General features: G+C 38.3%; 1 protein-coding gene across 6 annotated transcripts in view; it reads left to right on the top strand.

Moving 5' to 3' along the window:
* Nucleotides 1-26,889, top strand: part of PTPN3 (protein tyrosine phosphatase non-receptor type 3) — a 202,833-nt gene that overhangs the window by 84,257 nt on the left and 91,687 nt on the right. For all 6 annotated transcript variants that reach the window (XM_054192934.1, XM_054192932.1, XM_054192933.1 and 3 more), the window contains exon 2: nt 15,419-15,573. In XM_054192934.1, coding sequence (XP_054048909.1) covers nt 15,419-15,573 — 155 coding nt within the window. The remainder of the gene's footprint in view (nt 1-15,418; nt 15,574-26,889) is intronic.

Here is a 26,889-nt window from a genome sequence, read left to right on the forward strand (position 1 = left end):
AAACTTTTTTTTTTTAATGGTGGTGGTAGAAATTTGGACAAATGAGAATGTCACCTATCCTAAATCCTTTTTTTTTTTGGCCTGTCTCTGATCTAGTTCCTTAGGAGCAAACTTTATTCATTGTTTTAAAGATGCCAGATAACTGTCCTCCACTGTTTTATCTAATTTCTTCTTCCTCCACTCAGTGCTTTGTTCCAACCCATCCCATTCTGGTTTTATTCATCCAGTACTTGTTTTCATGTCTGGTCTTCTGCTTATTCTACTTGAAACCCCGTGTACTCTTCCGAGCTTGCAATAATCATTGATTCCATTAGCCCTATCAGTTCTGATTTATTTTTTTCATTTGAACGTTATCTGATATAATGCTTTTGAAATTTATGGAAAGTGGAGCCTTTTCTTTATGACTGCAATAAGAATCAAACGAGGAGGTGTTTCCTTTATGACTTTTGCTCAATATTTTGAACCGCTTCCCAGCCAGAGCTTGGCTATAAAGTTCTCTTAAACTTCACTTTCAAGCACACTGCTGGGCCTATCTGGCCACGTTGTGTTTGCTGGCTCGGGGCAGGCAGCCAGTCTGTCACTGCATTCAGTCCCCAACAAAACTCCTTTGCCACTTAATTTTGTCTAATCTTGTAAATTGTCCTGACTTTGAAAGGTTTCATATTCTTGTTGTATTGCTTCGTAAAGGGGGACTGTACACTACTGCATGAATTTACTCTGTTCAAATGTTTGATACCTTGCTTATTAATTTTGGTGAAGTTTTGGCTAGATTTGGCAGTTAATTCCCATTACATGCAGAAGTTGAATCCCCACCCCATTTTTGCAAGGGACAAACTTGCTTAGCTGAAATCTGAAATAGGTTTTATTAATAGTATGAAAGTGTATATGGCATAGGCCAGAATTTGTACTTTGATTCCAAAGATCAGGTGGGGGTTAAGTGCATTCAGCATGTGTAAATATTGATGTCACATTCAGAAAGCTCTTGTGGGCAAGCAGACCACTTACCTGGTTATGACAAGGTACATTTTGCACTAGGAAAGCAATTAAGATTAAATAAACGGAGCTGAGTATTTTTTTTATAGAGGTGTAATTTAGGGTAGGCAATCTAGAATAGGGGTCATTACCTTTGTTACTGATCACAGCACAAGCTTAAATATTAGAAATCTATATAAAGGCTTAGCTAATAGCTTTTAAAATCAAGTTGTTAATCTACTTTATTCAGTTACTGAGGTAAAATTAGCTTGACAACATTGTTTGAAGAATTGATTTCAAATTAATTTCTCCTTTAAAGCTCTCATGACAATCAGTTCTTTCCAGGGAAATGGGCTGTTTTGCCATTGATTTGCCATATCACTTGCTTTTGGTCAATTGACTAGTCTTAAGCAAAACCAGAAACACAGTATGGTGTTTTCAAGTAGTCCTTGTTTTGATGTCTTTCCTTTAAAATATGTTTCTGATGTATTGCAGGGTTGTGAAAGAAATGCTAAAGAAAGAAAACATTCTGGACTTCTGTCCTATTTCTCAGTCCAGCTGTACTGTGATCATAGCTCCAACCTGATAAGGTGCTGCAGCCAACTCCCTCTCTGCCTCTCCCAGTCCTTCCCCATTAAGTTTTGAGGAATTTGCCTATTGGGAGTCATTACTTGTTATCACTGCCACGCGAAAGCGCCTAACGTGGGGAAACCAGGAGAGAGATACCGGATCTCAGCACTCTAAGCAATGCTCTCCCTTTTTTTGCTCCTGTTTCAGTATAAACCAGCAACGTTGGCCCAGTGCCTGCATTCCTCTGTAATCGGTTGCCACAGCATGCTAAGATTGCTTTGAGGGAAGTAGATAAATATTCTACCTGCCAGCCAGGAATACAAAAGCTGAAATAGGAAGGATTGGGGAATGTCAGATCTACTTGGCAAAATTTGGGGGTGTGTGTGTATTTAAAAATGCCTGGCATTGTCTCATGTATTAAGGGATTTGAAACTTAAAAACCAAACTAGCCGCCAAGTTTAAAACTCTGAAAAACAGCAGCAATTGATATATAGTGGATAATAGAGATGCGTTCTCAAACAAAGAGGTTGTTTAATTCTGTAAATTATGTGAGCCTGGCTGTGCCTGGGAGCTTTAACAAACTTGTAAATACAAGGTTCATGAGACTTGCATTACTTCAGATAGCAATAAGAAGCTTTGTTATAAATGCTCATTTGTTAGATACAAAAACCACCTAAGTGAGCTTGAGTTATTTGTGAAGGTACTATATGTCAGTAGGAGAGTTGAAGAAAAAACAACAAAACCAGTAAAATACCAAAAAACCTAAAGCAAAGCTAAACCCCAAGCCCATAGGAGTACTCCACTTGAGAGCAAGCGACTCTTCACCAAGTCATGTTTCCAAAATCACACTCTACCCCACTCCATTTTACTCCCCCAAACACCAGTCGTGGCTTGCAATGCTCCTGCTTGCAGTGAATGCAGGCTATTTTCCCCAGCGTCCTGATGGGTATCCCCTTCGCTGGTCCCAGGTTTCAGCTGCCCAGTATGTTCCCCTTGATTTGGGGTTGGACACTAGCTGTGAGAACAGCACCTGTGCCTGTTCACATCATTTAGAAACATAGAATAGTTTGGGTTGGAAGGGACTTTAATGGTCATGTAGTCCCACCCCCCCGCAATGAGCAGGGACACCTTTGACTAGAGCAGGTTGTTCAGAGCCCTGACTGCCACTGGAATAGGCAGATATACCTCTTTGACAGCACCATGAAGTAAATGCTCACACAACTAGACAAGTTAAGTGTATCAGTTTGGTAGCTTCATGGCAGAAGGTTGAGCAGGTGTTTGTCTGAAAGTTGGCCCAGTATTTTGGCCCACCCTGTGATGGCAGAAGGGTACTCTTGCCTGCCCTGGTCCAGGAAGGTGTTCCGTGCTGCCCAGGACCTGGCTGTCCAGGCAGCCTGTGGCTAAGCTTGGCATGGAATCTGCATTGTATACCGACCAAGTGGCTGCTTTTTGACTATTTGGGGCCTTAAATGAATTAATTTGTTGAAGGGAAGGGACTGACCAAGAGATAGCCACTGCTGCATGTATGGTGGAGGGAAGGCAGAGGAGCATCTATTTTCGATGAATGCTTTTCAGAGTGGTTTCCTTGTGCTACGGTATGCTGTGGTCATTAGGTGCGTGTTAATCTTGTAGGGTGGTGAAAAAATTGCCTAACAGGGATGTAAAGATGTAAATGTTTAGATTTTGCTGGTCTAAAGCATATACTGTTTAAAAGCTGATGGAAAAACAGAAAGCACAGATTGTTTGCAAGTTAGGACGTGTCCTGTCGTATGTTTACTCTATTTTTTTCTTCACTGTGTGCTTTCCTCCTTTTAAAATAAGGACACCCTAGCATGTGCAGGGATTGGAAAAATAGCTAGCTGTTTTGAGTGGCAGTTACTCCGTTTTGTTTGCCTATTTTCTTCGTGCAGGAATAGGACTTGTGCAAAAGCTGCGTGCAGTTAGTGCCGCTGCAGGTCCTGGCAAACATTTTGATCTTGTTACGTAGAAGATAATAAATTGATGTGATCCTAGATGTTTTGAAGTCTGTGCAACAATCCCAAAAGAAAAAAAAAAAGGTGTGCTTTGCTAAGCTTAAAATATAAATTAGTCAGCTAGTCATAAAAAGGGAGGAAGGTGAAATGAAGATAGAGAGGAAGGAATAGCAGAAAACTGTTCTTCCATGACAGTTGTTTACAAAGTGCAGATGTTGGTAGGCTGGCTTTTCACAGTGCCTGTTTGCTTTTTCTTCTTGAAGACTTAGAAAATGTCATGTTTATAAACTTTCTGGAGAAGTTCTTCTCCCCCAGTCCTTTCACATGGCAAATAAACTTCATATGTGAACACTTTCAATTTTGCTAATCTGAATATGTAACAATTATGATCAAAGTATCCAGAGGTGTTTTAATTTCATCGTGTTGTTTGTGTTCTGGCTCTGAGTTATGTAACTCTTGCTACACATTTTCAAGCTCTTTCCTGTAGGTCGAGAGGTAGAACTTTGTGTAATTCCTTCAAACTAGTTTTGTGAGACTTTAGATGTTGTCTTGAACAGTCCTGGAGGATAAATTGAATACAGCCAGAGTGTCTAATAGGAATATTTTTTTTTCTGTCCTTACAGCTCGAAGTTAGGTTATCAGTTTTAAGTGCCCCCATAACAACAACTTTTAATTTTCAGATTGCTGTTGTGTCCTTCCTTTTTTTTTTTTTTAAAGGAAGAATTATTCTACCATCTTATCTTTTTCAATAGTATTCTGTGGTTAACTGCACAATTTTCAGTGCTTTGTTTCAGATCTCTTTGGGGAACTTTTGGGGCTGTAAGCTTTATCTCAGAGGAAGTTCTCTGTCATGCTTGAGGGAATGTATTTTAAAAGCTCATGGCAGAACATGGATTATAAAATACATGAAGCATGAATGTACAGAAAACAGTTCCAGGAAGTTTGAAGCTTTAATGTCTGCAACAAAAGTCTGGCTGCAGAAAGATAATTCATAGTAATTCTAAAGAGTGTTTTTTGTTCATTAACGCAATTTACAAGATAGGCTTTCTTCTGAAATCAGGATGTTTCTCCAACAGGAATGTTTTCTTGCAAAAAATAGGGGTTTGGGTTTTTTTGTTGGTGTGTGGTTTTTTTTTTTTTTTTTTTTTTGCTGCCAGTGGTGAAACTTTTTCTTCCCAAGTTTGAATGGCACACAGTTCTATGTTGTGTTGAGAAGCAGCTTGAGTAATGACCATCAATGGAAAACACTGGGTAACAGTGCAGAACTTTAATTTGGGTTTGTCTAGTATGAAATCAAGAGTTCTAATCAAAATCTAGCATGTAATCAAAAGTTACTTAACCTGTTTAAGTTTGTCAAACAAGTACCATTTGCAACAGAAAACTTCTGTCATTGGTCTTGGTGGCAGTTGCTTGCCTGCTTCTGATGTTTGTGAAAGCAATAAAAACTGTTTTAGCTAATGTGTGGACAATATTAGAAATACTTAACAGTAATGATGTGCATATATGCAGTTTTAGTTTTGACATCGGGAGTCCTTCTGATGTTGCATGTGTGTAAACTTGTGAAGACATCACTACTAATTGCTTTATTTTGTATCTGAATACTTCAATCAAATCTCAGGCAGCTGGGGATTCCAGCACTCTCAAACTTTTCACAATTTTATTGATAACACAAAATTATTGTAATGTGGGAACTTCACCAGTGCAGGCTTTGCATACTGCTGTGTTGGATGTTTTGAATTAGCTCCTCTTGCTCTTTATTTTCTATTTGCTTTTCATCGCATTTTCAAGTAGCAGGTAGACTTCACAATCTTGATCCACCACTCAACTGTGCCCACTGGAAAAAAAAAAAAATTCAGTCATCTGTAAATTCAGGCTTTTTCTCGGGTCTTATAAGAATGTATCACTGGAATTCATGTGGAATTTCCATTTTCTTGAAAAGTGGAGTTAGCTTTCTGTGGCTGTGATTAAGGTGTTTGTTCTCCTTCTCCCCCCCCCATTGCAATAGATGGCAGTCACTGCTGCAGCAGCATCTGACATAGCACATTTAAGCTCTGTTCAGTTCTTGGGAGAAACTCTTTCCAGTCTGCTATGGAAGCTGATAGCATGGAAACAACAAACTCTTAAGTTGTTTATTCACAATCTAGTTACCTACAACATGCTGCCTGCTCTTTCAAGTTTTTAAAAAGTATTAATTGGCAATTACTTTAGTCACGATCCATGTTCAGTTTGGAGAGAAGTGTGACCTGTTCACAAAATGCCCTTAATGACATCAGAAATAGAATACAAACATTTAGATTCACAGCCTTGTGTTCAATCTGCTACTCTGCTGTTCTCTCTACAGACTGCTTCTTTGCCGCTCTTTAAAAAAATGGCTTAAACTTTTTTTTTTTTACTCTAAAAGGCGATGAAACATGAGGTACAGTAACATCAGACCCATTTGAAATGTTTGGTAACTGTAGCTTTGACATGAAAAATGTAATGTTAGCACATTGGAGGCAAAAATTGTAGAAAGAGGTCTTTCATTGGGCTGGTTAATATATAGGAAAAAAGTTACTTTGGACATGCAGATGATATAAGAGGAAAGGCCTGTTTTGGAAAGCTGGGGGTTTTTAACACACCTGTGGGAGGTATTATTACCTGCAAGCAGTGATTTTTTTTGTTTGTGTGCAGGCCATCATGCCGCATTAGCAAATGAAACGTTGTCTCACGTAGATCAGTAGTCTTTTAACTTGTAGATGGTAACTTTGAACTGTTGTCCTCCATCAGAAAATAGCACGCCTCATGTAGGGACCATGTTATGGGGACTTGATGCTTCTCTGACATTCTCAGCAAAATTTTGCCACTGTGACTTCTCAAAAGTGAAATTTTTTCTATGTATTTATTTTACACTAGAGGAGGTAGAGATTAGTATTGACATGCAAGTCATTTGAGTAATCCCTGTTTTACTTCAGGGTTTTTTCTGTGTTTTTAAATCAGTAGAACAGGTATTTTCTAGACTGCTTGACTAGTATCATACTATGGATATAGTAAAACAGCAGAAATTCCCCTTTAAAAGTATGTTTTGGATATATCTATTTTAATCCTTAGAGAGCTCTTTTGGTTGTTTGTTTTTCTACATCCCTTCCTGAATCTGTAATGCGGATGATTAAAATTCTGCTTAATTATCACAACTTTACTTTCAGTAAAATTGATATGATGATTCTCACCTGTCATACAATAGTTTCATGAAATACAGTTTATTGCCTGCTAATGGAATATGAAGTCTTTTTGTATTTAAATTTTGTTACAGTAATTAACTTGATACCTGAGGTTTCAGAATATTTTAGTAGCTTGTCTTTGTAAAATACAGTGGTGGATGCTTACTTATTTGGTTTTGAAAATTTTAAGGCATAAATTACTTACTATGTATATACTAATGGCATTATTTGGTTACCCAAATACTGTAGGTGTGGACAGACCTTCATATTTGATTATTTGATTTTACAACATGGCAGTTAGTTTTTAAAAATAAAAAAGAAATTAAAAATTGCCTTCATATACTTTAGTCTGTCCTGAACTATTTATGGGAGATGTTGGTAGTTGGGCACTGCAATGCTCAACTTCCACTTTGACTCAGCTTTTCATGTTCTTGCCACTCTTCAGTGTTGTTAACATAAGACACTATCAAGTCGAGGAAGGTTAACTTTGACTTTCAATCTGCAGTTTCTAATTTGAGTTCATGCAATGTTGTTTGTAGCCCCAGAAAGGCGTTATTGGGGAAGTAAATTAGTGACAGCTCTTGCATTTTTTGGTGAGATGTTTTTTTTGTGTGCTGTGATGCTGTTTAAAGCTGAGGCAGGCAATAGAGGAAGCCGTAGAGTTCCTGAATTCTTCTATTGGCATGGTGCAGGAAATGGAGCAATGAGCTGTTATTGACCTGAACACACTGTCTTAAGGTGTTATTTCTAAAATGTTTTTTTAAAAAATAATCATCATAAAGATCTCTTACATGAGCAATAAAAACTACTGAAAATACTAAAGTGTTACGAATGTGTCTTGCTCTCATCTGTATTTTATAGTACTTGAGCAGTGTAGTGAGCAGGTCTCTGCTATTAATTCGGTTGCTTTTTCCTCCCATTTGTTTTTCTTCTCTGACTCATTCTGCATGCAGTAGATAGTATCTCTGTTCCAGTGCTAATCCAGTATCTGAGGTCTAACAGTAATGCTTCACGCAGTGTAAAATGACACATTGGATCCTACCGTGGCTTAGCTGCATGGTTTAATTCTATGTACTTAAAGTAGCATCAGTGAAGTTGGAATGACCAGATTCACACCCTTGAAGTCTGAAGGGTCATTCATACAATCTGGTTTGATCCTCTGCAAATGTGACCAAAGTATTTTCCTCAGAAGTTGGATTGAAGGATGTTAAGAACCTGAGTACTGAAATCGATGGTCAGTATTGTTTTTCTACCAGTAAGCTCTTCTAGAATTCAATTACCTTTAGGTTATCTCATTTCAAGATTAAGTTTTCAGATAACCAGTCTTGCTGTTGCTGAGAGGCTGGGATAATTCTTTTTTTTTTCCCCTACATGCAAAGACTGTCACTATGTAAAGAATATGATTATTTTGGTCAAGTAATCTCTATTAAGCTATAATAGCAGTCTGTCCTGCTTTATTGCCAGCCAGTCTGTGTCCTCTTCAGTCTTAACAGCAAGAACTGTTGGTATGCCTGAAACTGTGCACATTTTAAGACTTTGCAGGCAAAAAGCTGTAGGATGCAGGTAATGTAAACTTTTCAAAAGGGGAGGGTGAAGAGGAAGAAGGATTTCAGAAAAGTTGAAGTAGAGTCTCTGTCTCTAAAACTTGTCTCCCAATGAATATACATAATATGTATACAGAATAAACATTTGACATGAATATTCCTTTTTTTAAGGATAATTAATTGGAATTGTTACTCTGCCACTGTAAGTGAAGTCTGCTTTCTATAACTTAACCAATATTAATGTATTATTAACGTTCTGAAGAGAGTAAAGCCTTTTCTGTTACACATATACAGTATTTTGAGGGCACAGAGTCTGTCATCGAGTCCCTCTCTGCCATCCATCAAGAGACTGGATGGTCCCCAATAGAAGTGTTGTCCCCAATGCAGCTGCAGAATTACGAGTGGGTTGCTCACTCTGCTGCACAGTTTATCTGTACTAGGTATTTGCAGCTTTATCTGTACTAGGTATTTGCATTACCTTCAGTATGTTATTGGCTTAGTGGGATCTTAGGGACATGTCAATCAAGGTATAGTGTAGTGCTGGAACTAAAACTCGGGCTTATTTTTTCTCCTCCCCAACTCCTTCAGTCCATCTTTGACATTCATGTGAAGTCTTGCTGAATCCAGAGTTCAAAATAGCTGTATCTCTCTTGAAAACACTTTGCAATACGAATTTACCAGAGATATGTTATAATGGAAGGCTAAATGAAGTGCAGGGAAGGCTTGCAAAGCACTTAATAACTCGGTCTTATCCACTAATTAAGCACCTAACCTTTTGTAGTAGTGTGGGGATTTTTTTAATTTATTCAACTGCATACGTTGGATTTTCTTCTTAGAGGCAATGACTACTGAGCAGTGGGTAGGTACTGGATTTCTAGACATAGAACAATCCAGTTTGTCTACTTACTTATTGGCTTTTAAAAGTAAAATAAAAAGTTAGGTTCCAATTTTGTGGAGGTTAGTAAAGGAAAGAGTATTCAAAATTACTTGTGGTTTGTTTTTTTGTTTTTAAATTGAGTCTTTTTTCCTTGTAACTACCTTCATTGAAACTAAAATGCTTTCAAGCATGTTCTAAATAAGCAAATAGAGATATCTTCATATATACGGTCTACCTGAAGGCTTATTTATGGACGAACTCCAGCATAAAGTGCTGGCAGATGAAGAAGAGGTATTGCTACACTTTGCTACGGAAGAATTTATTTTCTTTACTCTTCTATACTAGTTTTGCTAAATATTGGGCTGGTGGTATGTAGAAGAATATATGTTAATATAGGTATTTTCATACCTATTTAAGGTATAACTTTAAAACGCCTGTGCTTACTATTTTTTTTAATTTTAAAATTTCTTACTTTTTAAATTTATTTTCTTTTTAATTGGACTCATTTTCTGTGAAGAATCTCTGCCTGTAAGATTGTTTTTGAGGAAAACTTAAGATGATAACTAGAATGACTGAAACCTCGTTAATGCAATTGAACTGGAAGCAAAGATAAGAAAGCTGAATCTTTAATTTTTTTTAATTTTGGGGTGAAAAGCTCCTATTACAATGATATTGCTCTTTGTCTTAAGAGTGATGATTGAAAAACTTGCAGCTACTGCTTTAGAGATTGTGTGTGTCTACACACACACACAAACTTTCAACGTGGATATTAACTTTTATTCTATCTCTAAGTAAGAAGATGGTGCAAGAAGTCTCTTATTCTTTGTATCTCAATTTGGAGGTATCTTTACAACATAAGCTGTAATGTTTGATCATTTAAGGCTTTCTTGCTTGTTCTATGTTTATAATTAATTTTTTTCAAGTGATGCAAAGATTCATCACAGTGTGATACTTCTGACTTCCAAACTTACTTGCTATATAATTTGTGATCAATATGTGAGGAAAAGTTTGTGGGAAATAACTATAGATAAGGAGCAAGTGATAACCTGCACACATTGCTCAAAATGATGTTTATTTTTCACTTGTTGCTTTAGTAAGGCTCTGTAATTTGTATGGAAACTCACAAATATTGTATTGTGGTTAAATACCTCATGGGATTCTCCTGCAAAATATTAGAGTTTGGTTTTTATATTAATGGGGAGACATCTAGTTTCTCATTCAGAACGTAAAAAAGATTAAGCTTTTCCTCTGCAGAAGGTAAAAACAGAAGCTTGTTTTCATAGGTGTCAACTTAAATGTCACTCTTCTATTTGGAAAAATCTGGCTGGATAATTTAACCCTAATTAAGATGCACTGATGGTAGTTATGGCTTTGGGGTGTGTAAATAATGTTTACATACGTGGGAAGGATAATCAGAATATAGATTACTAGAAAAATTTCAGGTTCGCTAGGATTGGATTTTTTTCTAATGATATATTTTAACCAACAGATAGGGAAAGCTGATGCATGCTGAAGAGCATTTGTGTTGGCTGTCTTAGGGCCATACATTGATACAATGACACCTTTAATTTGTGATACCTCTTTGTTTTCGCATTTACTTTATTTCATGTCATTTATATGAAGCAATAGGTAACCATAAAATGTAACTGTTACTGAAAGGATATACAAGACTTGCCCGTGTCTTTAATACTACTGTTTTTTCATTCATTGTCAGGATGATCGCTCAGACAATGAGTGGGTTAGAAAAACTATCTATTCATAAATGACATACCCAGAGATTCTGCAATATTTATGATTTTCAAGAGCCCAACATGGAACTATACATTTTCAGTCATGGCCGTAAAGAAACTCTGAGAACTCTTACAGTGTTATTTTTTGTTCTGCTTGACTGCGGTGTTATTGTTGGAGAAGGCATGCATAACCAAACTTGCCCAGCAATGTGTTTAAAGTACTTGGAAAACATTAACTTCTTTCTGTAGCTGTATTTGTTGCTCCTGTAAGCCTGTTGCATGGTTTGATTATAGCATAGAATTCCACATGTTTGTTTTATACCTTAGGGTAAAAATAACTGTGTTCTGGGGGTGGCTTTGTTTGTTTTTTAATCAAAAAAGAACTCTCAACTATCTGGATTTGAGGTGCTTATTTTAGGGAAAGGGGAATAATTATTAAACTGTTCACTTGTTGATAATGTTCAAATTTGTCTTACACTTTTTGTGTTGGTTTGTTTTCTGAATTAGCCTCCTGCCCGCGGCTGCAAAGCGGGAGCTGGTGTTTGCGTGGAATGGCTGGTCTTGGTTGCTCAGGGCTGGAGGCTGATCCCTGGTGTTTAGAGCTGGCATCTGGTCTTGCTGGAGATCGCAGTGACCCTCCTCCTACCCCCAAACCAGTTGCCGTTGCAGGTTACTTCATGTCCTTCTATGTGCCCCTTTATAATTGCACTGGGCTTGATAGGCCATTTCAGTAATCTGAGTTTATTTAAAATAGAGCTTTAGACACAGCTCACGTATGGAGGAAAAGTAGTAGAGCAGCTGCTAATAACTCAGCTGCTCGCCTTTCCTCTGTTCTCCTTCCCTTGCCCTTTAGACTAGGGATTCTCCAAGCTGTTTCCTTACAGACTTACTGAGTGTACAGCATGTTAAGCTAGGACACACAAACTGACTTAGGCTGGTGCCTGTGGTGTGACATCTGTAAAATGGCTCCTTCCTTTAGGAGTTTACTGTCTGTGGAGGAAAGTGTAAGGCCATGTAGGTGGGACATAGAGAGTCTGGCTTTCTCTGCTTGGGACTCCCAGCTGGTGGAGGTGTCCTGGGGCTTGATTCATCCATTTGAGCTCCAGTCGACTAATGGTTGTGGTCTCCAAACACTCATCTGTCTATCCCGGCCTTGGCACAGTTTCCATGGTCAGCTAGCTCTGTCAAGGACAGCCTAAGCTGGGGCTCCTTGCACGCTGTAAACACAAACCGTGAACTCCGACTGTGCTACTGGTTTGATTTCACATAAAACTGTAAAAAAAACCAAGGAATTCCAAGTTTTTATTTGTGAACTTGATGAAAATTGGTCACACTAGCAGTTTTGAATTTCTTGGGATGAATTTCTGAGTTACTATTTCAGTTGGGGTGCCCAGCATATAACCTGAAGATACTGTGAAGAAATAGCATAAAAAACAACTTTAATCTAAAACTAAGCACCTCTCTGATTTTATAATGAACAGTAGTAGAGAAGTACATGTTACTGTTAGTTCTTGGATAGTTTCTATGGATGCTGGGAGACAAGTTCATGGCACAGAAAAGAGCAAGTCTGACTTGCTGGAGGACTGCGGAAGCTCAGCAATAACAATGCATATTGTACAGTCTCTTTCATAGCATTCACGGTTCTCGTTATTTTGTGAAAAACTTCAAAATGGAATTTCATCCTTGTTACAGACAGCTTTAGGGTGAAATTCCTGTCATCTCTTGTGTCTATCTGAAAGCATTCAACGGAGACCTGGGCTTGTGTTTGGAGACTACAGTATGGTTTATTGGGTGCAATAGTTGTTGAATTTCATCTATAAATTTATACGTAAGTGGAGAAGACATGTTAGGGGTTTAAGTTATGAAGAACATAGGGGACCATAACCTGAAAATTAAACCTAGCCTACCGTATCTACCTCAAGTGTGGGCTAGGTTATCCAGATGATATGCTAGGCTTTCTATAGAGTGGGACCTTGGTATGAAAAGCAGCTGTAATTACTTGTGCTGCTATGCACAGACAGTTAAATAAAAATCATCAGTTTGTTTGTTCAGGTTTATTTTTTTGCTGTTATAAAAGAGTTTGGGTTTTTGGTTTTTCGGGTGGTTTTTTTGTTGTTGTTTTTTCTGGATAGCAAGCATATATATGTATGTATAAATGTTATTGATGCTGTTTTATTGGCTTCCATATTTGAAGTTTGAGCAAGTGAGTAGCAAGATCTAGCTATATTGTAACACTTGAATAAATAATGCTCTGCTGTAGAGTGATTAGGATTAAATATCAAAATTTCTGCAAGGTCTCCAAGCGTGGCTCGACCTGCAGCACATGCTGCAATAGGAGTACAGGGGCTGAGGACAATTCCCTTGCTTTCTCCAGGCAGATCAGGAGCTGAGCCCTGGAGACTCCTTTCATTGTTGCTCTCTGCTGAAGCCCAGCTAAAGTAGAAGAGAAGTAGAACGTATTTAGAAAAAGGGAATGGTAGAGGTGTAAGATAGAAGCAAGTGAAAAGTTCTTTTTTTGACCTCTGAGGGTGGAAAGGGGAGAAAAGTCCATGCAGTATAATTCATGTAATCACCTGGCTTTTTGGTAGAAGATGGACACAGAGCTGAAAAAATGGTTTAAAATGTAGCTGCTAGAAAGTTAGAGAATGTGAGATTGAAGGCTTTGTATACAGTTGTAATCTGTCTTCACCTTTTTGTATGTCCTTGATAATTAGATAACTGCATGTTATATTTAGCAACGACCATTCCTGAATAAGAAAGCCCATTTTCTGGATTAAAAACCAACCAAACAAAAACATACTATGATTAACTGCAGACTGTATATCAACAACAATTTTAAAGCAATAGGAGTGTATAGTAGTTTATATGGAAATACTGTTCAGAATTCACCTAAAGATCACCTCTTCCTTTTTTCTGTCCTTAAAAAAACCAAAACAACAACAACAAAAAAACCCAAACAAACAAGAACAACAAAAAACCATCAAACCCCCCCCCCCCCCCAAAACCCAAAGCAAACAAACAAACCCCACACCTTTGGGAAGGAATAGGAAAATACTGCTTATCTTCTAGGAAAAAATGCGATGTGCTGGCTAAATAAATGAGTCTTGGCAATTTGCAGTTCTGATTTTTAGAAAATACACAATAGCAAACTATCAATTGGCTGACCAAAAAGAAGTATGAGAGTGTATTTGTCGAATGCTTTTTGTGTGGCTGACTTCTGAGTTTTCTGTGAGAAGGGAATTGTTTTAGCTGCTTCTAAGTATAGATTACACATCCTTATGTGAGGATGGACCACTGCACTGTTTTGTTGTCTTTAGTGCTTTATACAATTTTGCATCTCATAGCTCTTTATGCATTTCACATTTGCTTTTAAAATATAGAATTTTAAGTCACTTTATTCTAAATCGTTCAGTTTCTTTAGTTGCTTAAAAGAAAAGCCAGCCTTTGTTTTAAGGCAGATAATCAAATAAGAGAAGATTGCAAAATAGTCCTGACATTGGTCCTGTCTAGCTTGGCCAGCAGTCTAGGAAACACTCATATTATGCAAGTCCCTTTGTAGTTAGCCTCTAATAAGTGAGGTATGATTTGGTAATTGGTATGGTAATTAACCTGGAAAACTATCCTCGGCTCCGCTTGCCAACTGGCTTTATATGCTGTGATGTTAATTGGTAAACCGATCCAGTGAAGAGAGGCTTGAAATGTTTACAGGCTTGACTGTATTTAATTCATCTCTTATTTCAATGAATAGCTTTTTTCTGTTTGGTGGTGGCGGGGTTGTTGTGTTGTGTGGTGTTTTTGTTTTTGTTTTTTTTTCATTTGTGAAAACTGGTTTTCAGAGTTTTGGTGTTCATGAAGATTTTTTTCCAAAAAAGAAAAAAAAGAAACAAAACAACAAAACAGCTTTGCTTTTTTTTTTTTGGTGGGATATTCTTCTTGGATATAAATTTCTGGCTTCATGAATTTATGTATGCTAGGCTGCAAAATACTGACATGCTTTTAATGTTAATTCTGGTTGCCTTACATATGGTGTTTGTATATATATTTCTGAAACAAAATGCTATTTGGCAGAACGTGATCTGCATGAATTCAGGACTATTTTTTGGTTGAGAGTAAGCATAATTGTTTTATTGTAGTGAAACTTCTATGGTAAATATAGAAATATGTAAGAAATCTACAAGGCGGTGAGGGATTTACTACTTACGGATGATAAAAACTTTTCTTGACGTTGTCTTCATGCTTTATAGTGGGTATTTGTGTTTTTTACTGATTTTAAACTAAGGCAATGGCCCATGCCTAACCTAAGTATACTTTGCAGGGGTTACCTGTGATTCTCTTTAGGATGTTCATATTTAGAACATGGAAGCCCCTGTATGCATTTATGTTCTGGTTTACAACGCGCTAATTTTACAGCTTATTCTTTTCTATAAGAATCATTTGTTACTATAGGTATTTGGGGTGTAATGAGGTCTTTGTGATGTTGTGGGTTCCTCTGTAAAAGCATAGATGAAACAGTGAATTATAAGAACTGCTATTAAACATAATTTTTGTTTTATAGGTTATTCAGCAATAGTTATGAACTCCCGTTTACGAGCCTTAGGTGGGAGGATAAATAACATACGAGCGTCAGAACTACCAAAAGAGAAAACACGATCAGAGATTATCTGTAACGTCCACTTTTTGGATGGCTCAGTACAAAGCTTCAAAGTCAACGTAAGTTTGGAAAACTACTTTTTTTTTTAACACATAGAAATTTGTTTGAAAGCTGAAGATCAAATGTGGGACCCTGAGGCATGGGATTTCCAGAAGGTGTTGAAGATGTAGCTTTGCCATTACAAATTGCAGAATTACTGGTTATGAAATGGATTTACAAAGTGCTATTTTAAGTCAACCAACTGAAATGTCATAAAATCACGGATTGGATCTGTAGATCCACAGATTGGATCTGTAAAAAGGTTCTTCCGTATGATATGAGAGATGTGAAGAAACAGATCTGGTGATTGTTATCAGCTATGAATAAGTAATTCGTATTTGAAGGGGACTCCCAAATTTGGATGTGCTCCTCCTTTTCTCTGGTCAAAGGACTGGTAGTGCTAAAAAGACGAGGCCTTGTAAATTCCTGTAGTGTCAGTGTCAGTACATATTTTCTGAAGTGCAAAGATGTAAATAGTGAAGACATCATGGCTTAGTAGGACAGTTCTGTTCAGTCATTTGTACTTCAATGTAGTCTCTTTATCTGGGAGCAGGGAGGGAAAGGGGATTAAGGGAAGTTTGTACTCTACATTTCTACTGTATTTTATTGTGTAAATATTTTGTTTTATAACCTTTGCTACTGGTTAAAAGCATTAGTTAATTTTGAAATGAAAACACAGGAAATGCCTTCACTTCTCAATCAGTTTTCAGTAGAATTATCTGACCATGCAGAAAAACTGTGGATGAGTTTAAGTATAATCACGTGAAATGTGTATATGATACTTGTTTTATCCAATTTACCCTGTTTGAGAAGAAGCATTTTGCTGAGGAAGCTGTGTTGTTGGATATTGCAGATTATGTAGTGCTTTCTTACAGGAGATTCAAAACTTCACCTGAAAATTGTATTTTCCAAAGTATTGTTACAGTTCTCTTTGCAGACTGATTTTATTTTTGAACTTTGTCTGTTGGATATTTATTGAAATAGAAATTATTTGATAAGTGAACAGATGCTTTTTGTTCTAATCTATATATAGAATTAGTCTCATTTTAGTATATCTTTTATATACTATATACGTATGTATATTTATATACATATATGTGTGTGTTTATATATATGAAATAGCTAACATTGGAGAGTGGAGTACAAAGAGAGTAGGTCTATAAGAGAAAGAGCAACACATTAGTATACAATTTCCGTTGTTCGTCTCCAGCATGCCGTATAGGATTGCTGTCTGTCAATGAGCTAGCATAATTGCCGTTCCCCTGCCCCCCCCGCATAAGCACTTTGAAAAATTAAGAATTTAAAACTTTTTTTTAATTCCATGCATAGTAGTATATTCTTCCTTGTAAACAAGTGTTTACACAGCTTTAGATTTAGCGCTTGACCTGAAGTCTGGCACTGTAAAGGTGAGCTTTGCTTCTTATTTCATCCTTTAAGCGGTGAATGCAATATGATAAATGGGAACCATTTTGAAACTCCGGACCCAGCTGATTTTTCTCCCTGCCTTCAGCGTACCCCCAGGGTATCCCTGCTGGTTACCTCCTTCATCCAGGAATCGGAAGGGTCTCCTTTACTGCAGCTGTAATGCTGAACTGCCATAGGGGTAATGCAGGACCCATTGTGGCTTTATTGAAATGAAGCGGCGATGGTGGCTACCCCACTATGTTATGGGCTAATGCAAGGAAGAGGTTTACCAGAAGACTTATGTTCTTTGAGTACTGAGCTTTCATACCGGTACTGAGGGAGCCTGCATTTATCTGCCAGGATGACGCTTCCTGATTATCTGACCTTGATGTCTGCCTGAGAACAGGCTTTGCTGTGCTCTGGTTGTGTCGCAAGGTCCAGTTCTCAAAAGGGTTTGAAACCAGCTGTGGAAAATTTGTATCCAAGTTTTGCTTACGTTAACAGAAAAAATCAGCTTTGTGAAGTTTGTGCCTGACTCTGTGTGTGTTTTTATTTTAATTGCCAACATCGTTCAGTTTTATGTCTGTGAGCAGAGTAACTCGGGTCTGTGGTCAGTCTGGGAATCAGCTAGGCACGTATTGCAGCAAAATAAGTTTTGCACTGAATGGATTTTCCCCACTAGTGAAGTTTTTCTGTGTTTATTTAGAGATACTGTTTCTCATATCAACACACTAAATTTTGCTCCATACTTTATTAATTTCTGGATGCCAGGTCAATTGATAATTCCATATTTTTAAGAAATAAAATATGCATATCGCATGGCATGATTATCCATAAGACAATTCAACAGCAATGTATTTAATAATATAGTAATATGTTATTAAAATGAAGGTGCTTTCTGAAATGACTAGACATAGATACATTGATAAAAAGACATACAATGTCTTGTGAATGTTGTAATATGTTTTCTAGTTTTTTACTTTCTCAGTTTTTACTGTTATTGCTGATAATGGTTGAATTTTTCTCTCCTGTCTGAGTTTGGAGAATTGGAACTGAACAGGATCACCTCTCTTAAAACATAGGGTGTAGTGTTTTCTTTTGAAAAGAACTTCCGTGTATCAGTGGAAAATTATGGTTGGGAATTTTTCAAGGTTGTATTTTTCTGGGCTAGTGATACCTCGTGACTTATGAGAGCTCTACGTTTAGTTATATGTTACACTTTGAACTAATATCAGGCCAATATTCATGTATACATAAGTATGCTTTACGTTCATAGACAGGATTATACTTGGCTAACACAAATAGTGGAAAGTGAATGGGGAAAAACAGATTACTCAAAGCTTGGCCTTCATCCATTTAATAGCATAAGTGGAATTGAAGACTCTTTCCATTCTAATGACAACTGACTGAAAAATGCTGAGTATTGCTTTATCGTGTAGCACTATCTGAACACAGAATTCTCACTGCAAGAGGATTTCTTTCTTTCAAAGGCATAGAGGGATTATATAGAAAAAATAACACCAAAGAAAAGAAACATAAGGGTAAGAAGAAATTTGCTTTGAGTTTAAGCAAATAGATATTCCTAAATTGTCATTTCTGATATTTTGTTGGCAGTGCACAGATGCTCAAGACTAATAAATTTGAGGTGGATTTAAATTTAATACAAAGATGATAGATTAAATAGTCTAAATTTACAACCTGTTGACACACTGAAAAGAACAACTTATGTATTTTTAAATTTTGAACTAGTACTAAGTGACATCTTTAAAATGATGGTAGAACATTCATGGTATCTCCAAATATTTTAGAGAACAGGGAGCATAGGGATGTGACTTTCATTCTGTAGCAACAGGATCTTTATAGAGCCCACACAGCTGATTTTCATGAAACTTAGCAAACTGCATGGGCTTATGAAACTTAAAAAGTTATATCTATGGGTCTCTATCGTTCTGCATGATGGTACATTTTTTTCCCAGTGGTTGCATCTGTAGCAATGGGAATGAAAACCAAATATCCTAAAACTGGGCAAAGGAAGAAGGAAAGTGGATTTTGCTTATGGAAATAACCTGAGGTACTTTCTATCTATTGAGAAACCTGAAGATAGCTGCATAATTTGATTTCTGCAAATTTGTTCTTATTAAGCACTTATCCCAAAGAATACCAGTAGCCTGACCAAGTGTAAATACTGACCTAATTTCAAGAGATCATTGCCATTTTTCTCCTAGATTTTTGACTTTGGCAGGGTAGTGAAGTGGTAGGCTTTTTTTGCTCACCCTTTTTATTTAAAGGGGTTTATACTACAGTTTTGGTGAATCTGAATTTTGTATTGATGGTATCACAAAGAGTTAATCAGTATAACTTGCAGTATGTGCTGTTCTTACATTATCATTATCAAGGAAGTTCACATGGGAGTACAGACAGACACATTCCACTACATTGCTTACAGTCCAAACAGAAACGTATGTTAACTATGCAATGCTGAAATCGCCTTTCTTGTCTTTCCCCCATTAAGTGTTTCAGTATTTAGATGGAACGTGTCTGAATTCTAGGCAAACAACTGGAGGAGCACATAAGCTAGGAGTTGGAAATGTTCTTTCAAAAACGCATTTGAGACAAAGACTTGACTGCACTTTGTACCAAGTGTTGCACTTGACTTTAATTATATCCAGGGTTTTTTTGAACCTTCACAATAAATTTCAAGTGTTTGAATTTTGTGATAAGGTTAGTTCAGTTCTGTCTCTGATGTTACCTCTGTTCTAAGGCTATAATGCATAAGCTTTCCACATGGGGAAAATGTTAGTGGTCATTCTAATATATACAGAATGTGCTCACATACTGTGTTTGGGTGTGTTTAATAGGTGTATATTGTGCAATAATGCCAATTTATTTGTTACTTTTGCTATAAACATGCAGAACTTTTCCATTATTGGTCTACTTTGACTTATTTACCAGGAATGACCACTTGGGAAGTACGCCTCTCAACTTCCAGTAAATTGACTTTTGTGAAGGGATAAAACTTAGTCTCAGATCGCTTCTGTATTGCACTGTCTTTCTGAGTTGATGCTTATGTCTTAGTGCCTGTGATTTTTGCTTTTAGACTGGTTGGCTTTTAGTAATCGGGTCTCTTTCTAGAAATAAAATGATTAGGCAGTAATAATGAAAAAAGTTGCACAACTTGATATTAAAATCATAAAGAAAGTTTTTCCTTTCCTACCATCTCAGTTAAGCTGCTTCTTCCAATATGTGAGAAGGAAACTGATTGTTACAATTAATACCAACAATTACTATTGGTATGTTTAAAATAATGGGCAGAGATACAAGTCTGAAAGGTTCTCTTTGATTGTGGGTGCAAGTTTTATAATTTAAAACCGCTCGTAGTAAAATGCAAGGATGCAGAATTGTTGGATCTTTGTCACTAAGTTTTCCTGCTGAATATTGTTTGATAATACAAAACAGTTTGCTAATCTGAGTCCCTGCATGTTGAAAGAACTGCTGTATGAAGTTTCAGATTGGCAACAAATATTTAGTTTTGTATTGAGGCAGATCAGTATACTCTGACTGGGAAATAGTAAGACGGTATGAAATTTGATGACGCCTTTGAGGACAGTGAGAAAGTGATCTGACCTATAGCAGGCTTGTTAGTCTTAGCCCTTCGTGGGGCCTGACTTCATAATAAATGCTGAAGGAAAGAATTAGTGGAGGAGAGATTTTTCCAAAGTTAGAACTGGAATGACTAACCTCATGTACACGTTTGTTTTAAATCATTTTTGAGGCAGAGGAAATGCAGTGGGTCAAAACTCTGTGGGCTTGGATAAATATTTTGTGTGACCTTTATATAGGAAAATACTGCGCTGGAGTGTATGGAATCTAGAAGAGTTATGGGATGGGCAGGGAGCTGGGTCAAGAAGTGGCAGTAGAACTGAAAAGGAGATGTTAAACAGTGCAAGGACATTAATAAAAGTTCTTGACTGTCAGATTTCATTAACACGTTGCTAATGAATCTTTTTCAGTAGATCAAAAATGTAAGGTTTGAGGCATTATTATCAATAAAAGAGATACAGGAATATGCGGTAGCAATAGGTTATCTTGAACAAGGAGTAATTGCAGTGAGGGAAATCAGTAATGTAAACTAATAGCTTTCATAAGATGAGGTAATGTTTTTTTTAAGCTCAATTTTCAGTTGCAAATAATAGAGGAGGAGAACGCTGGTATTTTGCAGGCTGAGCTGCTCATGTGTTATCGTTCTTAAAAAAGGTGAGCGCTATTATACACCAGGCAGGAATCTTCAGCCAATGTCAAGGAAGTATCAACAGTGTTAGTCTTGGCATCGAAGCCACCCTCCAGCAAATGTCACATGTGGGTCCTGGCTACTCACAGACAAAAGAGGGAAGTTCTAAGTCAGGCAGACATAGAAAGCGCAACTAGGATGCTCTGCAAAAGTCTGGACCTAAGGAAAGAAGAGACTGTTCTGTTTATTCTAGCTAAACAAAATCTTGCATGCTCTGAATAAGAGCATCAGGTGAGTAAATCAGTTCCAGGAAGAGGAAAGGACAGAGTTAGCAGAAAAGCAAATAAATTGGCTGTGTGTAAAATTAGTGTGGAAATTAAAAGAAAGTGTTGCACTTTGCTCAAGCTCGTAGGCACATTGGGATCAAAGGCCCCAGGCTGTTTGGTGGTGGATGACTATTGCAGACTAAATTAGGAAAGGATGACCTCAAACAGCACGTGAAGGGCAATGGGTATTGTGTCTGAAGTGAGACTGAGTTTGCAAAAGCTTAGGTGGTGCTTCACTGTGAGGTTATCATTGCCAGAAAGTGGGGACAAAGCTTTTGCAGAGGAGAGGGACAGGGAGATGTGCTATATATTGCACTGTCCTCTTAAAGTGTCACTTTGTACCACTTACCTTGTAGACGTTAACAAACTGAAAAGGATTACTTGCGTATATACTCCTCCACTCCGAAGAATTGAGTCCTCGCTTATGTTTATGCAGTTCTTAGGACAGTGGGTCTTGATCACTCCTGCTTCTAGGCAGTACTTGATATTAAAATAATGAAGGGGTTCTTTCTCTTCAAAATCCCAGATTTTGAAGTTACCAGAAATTAAACTTGACTAATACAAATTCCCTAAACATAGCAGGAAATTTTTGTGGTGCAAGCAGAATGTAATAGGTGTTAGTTATGACTGCTTTAAAATTAATTTTTGGCCTATCTGACATAAGGTGAAACATATTTTAAGGCAGGTTTAAATGGAAGTGAATGGTCTGTGGTTATGCGTTGGCTGATGCAAAGCTTTTAACAGTTCAGAGTAAGGATTGGTAGATGTCATGAAGATGAAATAAATAGAAACTATTTAGGGTGTAAACAAGCAAACCTCTTGGAAATGTTTCTTTTTAGTAGAAAAAACTTTAATATTCTGGAGATTATCTTAAAAACTTGTGTCACTGTAACAGAATAGGCTAGTGGGGAAAGTGCCTAATTTTTTTTATCTCATTGTAGAAAGGCAAGAGCTTTATTACAACAAGCAGTTAGGACATTCTTAATGGTTAAGAAGAACTTGGTTCTAATGCCCAGTTTAGCTGGACAGGGTTCATGTTGTTTTGCCCATTTCCAGAGGTTAGTTTCACCTCTGTCCCTGGGAAGCTAATGGAGCGACTCATTCTGGATGTCGTCTCCAAACACGTAGAGGAACAGGAAGTTATTGGAAGTGGTCAGCATGGATTTACCAAGGGCAAATCATGCCTGACCAATCTGATAGCTTTCTATGATGTTATAATGGGTTGGCTGGATGAGGGGAGAGCCGTAGATGTCATCTACTTTGACTTTAGCAAGGCTTTTGACACTGTCTCCCATAACATCCTCATTAGGAAGCTGAGGAAGTATGGGCTAGACGAGGTGACAGTGAGGTGGATCGAGAGCTGGCTGAGTGACAGAACTCAGAGGGTTGTGATCAGCGGCACAGAGTCCAGTTGGAGGCCTGTAACCAGTGGTGTCCCTCAGGGGTCAATACTTGGTCCAGTTTTGTTCAATATATTCATTAATGACCTGGATGATGGGACAGAGTGTATCCTCAGCAAGTTTGCTGACGATACCAAGCTGGGAGGGGTGGCCGACACTCCAGAGGGCCGTGCTGCCATCCAGCATGACCTGGACAGGCTGGAGAGCTGGGCAGAGAAGAACCTAATGAGGTTCAACAAAAGCAAGTGTAGGGTCCTGCACCTGGGAAGGAAGAATGCTAAGTACCAGTATATGTTAGGGGCGGACATGCTGGGAAGCAGCTCTGAGGAATAGGACCTGGGGGTCCTGGTAGACAGCAAATTATCCATGAGCCAGCAGTGTGCCCTTGTCGCCAAGAAGGCCAATGGAATCCTGGGCTGCATAGGGAAGACTGTGGCCAGTAGGTCGAGGGAGGTCATTCTCCCCCTCTACTCTGCACTGGTGAGGCCACAACTGGAGTATTGTGTCCAGTTTTGGGCTCCCCAGTTCAAGAGGGACAGGGAACTACTGGAGCGAGTCCAGCGAAGGGCAACCAAGATGATTATGGGACTGGAGCACCTCCCTTATGAGGAAAGGCTGAAAGAGCTGGGACTCTTTAGCCTGGAGGAGAGAAGGTTGAGGGGGGACCTGATTAATGTTTACAAGTATCTAAAGGGTGGGTTTAAGGAGGATGGTGCCAGGCTCTTTTCAATGGTTCCCAGCGACAGGACAAGGGGCAATGGGCACAAGCTAGAACATAGGAAGTTCCGTTCAAATACACGGAAAAACTTCTTTACAGTGAGGGTGACAGAGCACTGGAACAGGCTGCCCAGGGAGGTTGTGGAGTCCCCTTCTCTGGAGATTTTCAAGACCCGCCTGGATGCAGCCCTGAGGGATGTGCTTTAGGCAATCCTGCTCTAGCAGGGGAGTTGGACTAGATGATCTCTAGAGGTCCCTTCCAACTCTGAAGATTCCGTGATTCCGTGATTCCTGTGGTGGAGGGGAGTGAAAAATTGTAGTATTAGAGTACACTGTGGCTATGGACTATTGGAACGGATGTCAAAATTTGAAAGCTGTGATGTGAGGTGCTTAGCCTGCCCTGCTCTACACCTAGATCTCAGAACTGTTTGTGTGCAAAATAGATTGAAGATGGTGCAGTGTGAGCTGTGCCTTAACTTTATTTTTTAGATGTATAGGCCAAAAAATAATTCAGGTGTTTCTTAAAACAAAGCCAAAGCTGAGTAACTATAAATTTTCTTGAGGAAAAACAGCAAAAAAACTTTCAGCTTCAGGAGTTTTAACAACTGAAGAAGACTTTAACAATTTAAAATTACATTCTGTACTTAGCTTAGACTTGTGGAGTGGAGTTTGGCCTACACACTGTGGAGGAAACTTTGTGCTTTTAATACCGACAGCAAGAACTGGAGCCATGAAAAGTAGGGTTGGAAATTGCTTTTGATAGGAAATGTGGCGAGGAAGAAGAGAAGGAAGTAGTAGTTATCTAGGTGGAGGAGCAGCCAAGTTTAGGGTTGGGAGACCCATGGGAACATTGCAAAGAGAGGATCGTGACTGTTGAGCAAGAATATTCTATCAGGGAGCTTGCTTGTCTTTATAGGGAAGCAGTGAGAAGGCTGAGCAATTCATGTGTGCTGGTGGAGAGGGGGTATGTAATTGTAAGAGAGTGGGGAGAGAGAAGGTGAAGGAAGTCATCGGAATTGGGCTGCAGGACCAGAAGCATGAAAAATGTGAAGGGAATTAGGAGATAATGCTGTTGCAAAGAAAGGAGCCTGAAGGGAGTCAGGAGCGTTGAAATTCAGAGAGGAAAATTAGCAGAAGAATCCTACCCACTTTGGTGGTCTTCTGCCCCATTTGTAATGAAACCTGAGATGCCTGAACACATTCTTTCAATAAAGTGTATGTCTCATCCCCTGTAATTACTGCTTTTGGTCACAATATGACTTCAGTTGCTCATTTAGCTTGTGTAAGTATGCACCACAGATGTGCAATTATGCTTCTGCGTTGTGCAGGTGTCATGTGATGTCACTTGAAAGCATTTTAACACTCTGCTTATAAAAAACACAACCCTGGGGAAACGAATGTGGTATGTATAGTAAGGTAGTGCCAAAGATGGACGTATCTGCACCAGGAAGTGCCCATTATTTCAGAGGGTTAAGGTGACATCTGCTGTTTTCATAGGGTCTTCTTGTGTACATATATGGATCATCTCTGATAGCAAAGAGCAGAGCCCGCCTCAGGGATGGTGCTGGGCAGAACTGCCTGACACACACGGCTGTGTGTGACGAGGAACGCTTGGTCGCATGGTCCTTTTCCTGTCACTGAGATTTTGGTTTCGAAGCTGGATCTAGGTCTACACTATTTCAGAAAAAAATTGAGGTAGATCAGTGCTGTGGTTTGAATATTGCAAGGAACAGTAGCCTGTTTGAAAGGAGAGGAATGTGCAACTGGGGAAGACGGAGGGGACAGAGCTGCTGCTTTTGATGGCCACGCAGATGTACAGGTCTGAGCGGACTCGCATTTATTGTGAGACCTCAGCTGTTTGTGCAAGTTAAACAAGATGGGAGACTGTTGGAGGGGAAAGGGTAGTCATACATAAGACAGTTGAGCGTTGCCTACATTGTTTTCTTCCTATGTGGCTTTGCTCCAAAAAAACGGGCACAGCTTTTCACAAGAGGCCAATAGTTGGCTGTTACCTTACCTTGCATTTGGAGCCTGATGTAGAAACACTGAGCATTCAAATCACAAATGAGCTACTAGGAGTTCTGCTCTAGCAGTAGGAAGCATTGGATAATATTCCGTCCCCCAAAATAAGGTAGTCAGGTGGATATCTTTTGCTTGAATCTTTGTTCTTTTTTTCCCATCTTTTAAATAGGAAAAATGCTTTTATGAGATAACGGAAGACTATGGAATATGTTACTATGTAAAGCACTCAATTACAACAGTGTGGTAGCCTGTTTTTTTTTATTTTTTTCTTTTTAAAAAAAAAAAGGATAAATCTGTCTTATGAACAGGACTTAGTGTTGTATAATAAACAAAGTCTAGACAAAGGGAATTTTATAAAATACTGTGTTCCTGGCTTAAGTGAGCACTCTTATGCAATGAGTAAGACTGGGCCATCCACAAAAATGTGGTCACTATCATGAGTCCTTTGTTTCAAGAGATTGTTTAAGAAATTAAGAAATCTGTTTAAGAGACAAAACTTAATTAAATCAGAACTTAATTTTTGAGAAATTTGTTTCAGAACAAAGTGCTTGTCTTTTGCAGTCTAAATAATTTTCCTCTGGTAAATTTTTCTTTTTTTTTGCACGTGTGCAATTTATTTCTGCTTTTAAGAGTGAGATTTGGAAGATCATGTGATGACAAGTTAGTTTGCTATAATAGACAAGATACAAGCAAAACAGCTTGATTTTTGTTTTGTCCAGCAATTTAGTATATAAAAATCTAGTCCTAAAGTGCCATACAGCTTTGCAAGCTATTTATTACATATTAGCATATTTAGGACTGCAGTCTTGTTGAGGGGTTTTTGTTTGTTTGTTTTTGTGGTTGGGCTTTTTTAATAGACTTGGTTCACAGTATTCTTTGGCAGAAGTTGGTTAATATTCTCTCCACAATGCCGTGGCACGGAGACACTTGTTTGGTTTGGGGAAAATAATATATGCTTATGCTTCTGGGTCTCCGCTGCCTGTGTAATTCCCCAGTTACACCAGTTCTGTGATACCTGTCTTGAGGGACGTCTAGGTAAAAGTGGGGTGAACAGCAGCTGAGTGTGTGGAGGCTGAGGGGCAGGTGGGAATTCAGGCTGAAATACAGGACCTTCTGGCTGGAGCACAGCATCCTTCTACTTTTTTTCCCTCATCCTACTGTATACTGACTTTGCCTTTTGACAGCTGACGTGGAAACAGAGCGGCTGCTTTGGCGGTGACAGCAGGGGCCAGAGCAGCC

The sequence above is a fragment of the Rissa tridactyla genome, chromosome 2, assembly GCF_028500815.1.
Source record: "Rissa tridactyla isolate bRisTri1 chromosome 2, bRisTri1.patW.cur.20221130, whole genome shotgun sequence".
NCBI classification, from domain to species: domain Eukaryota; kingdom Metazoa; phylum Chordata; class Aves; order Charadriiformes; family Laridae; genus Rissa; species Rissa tridactyla.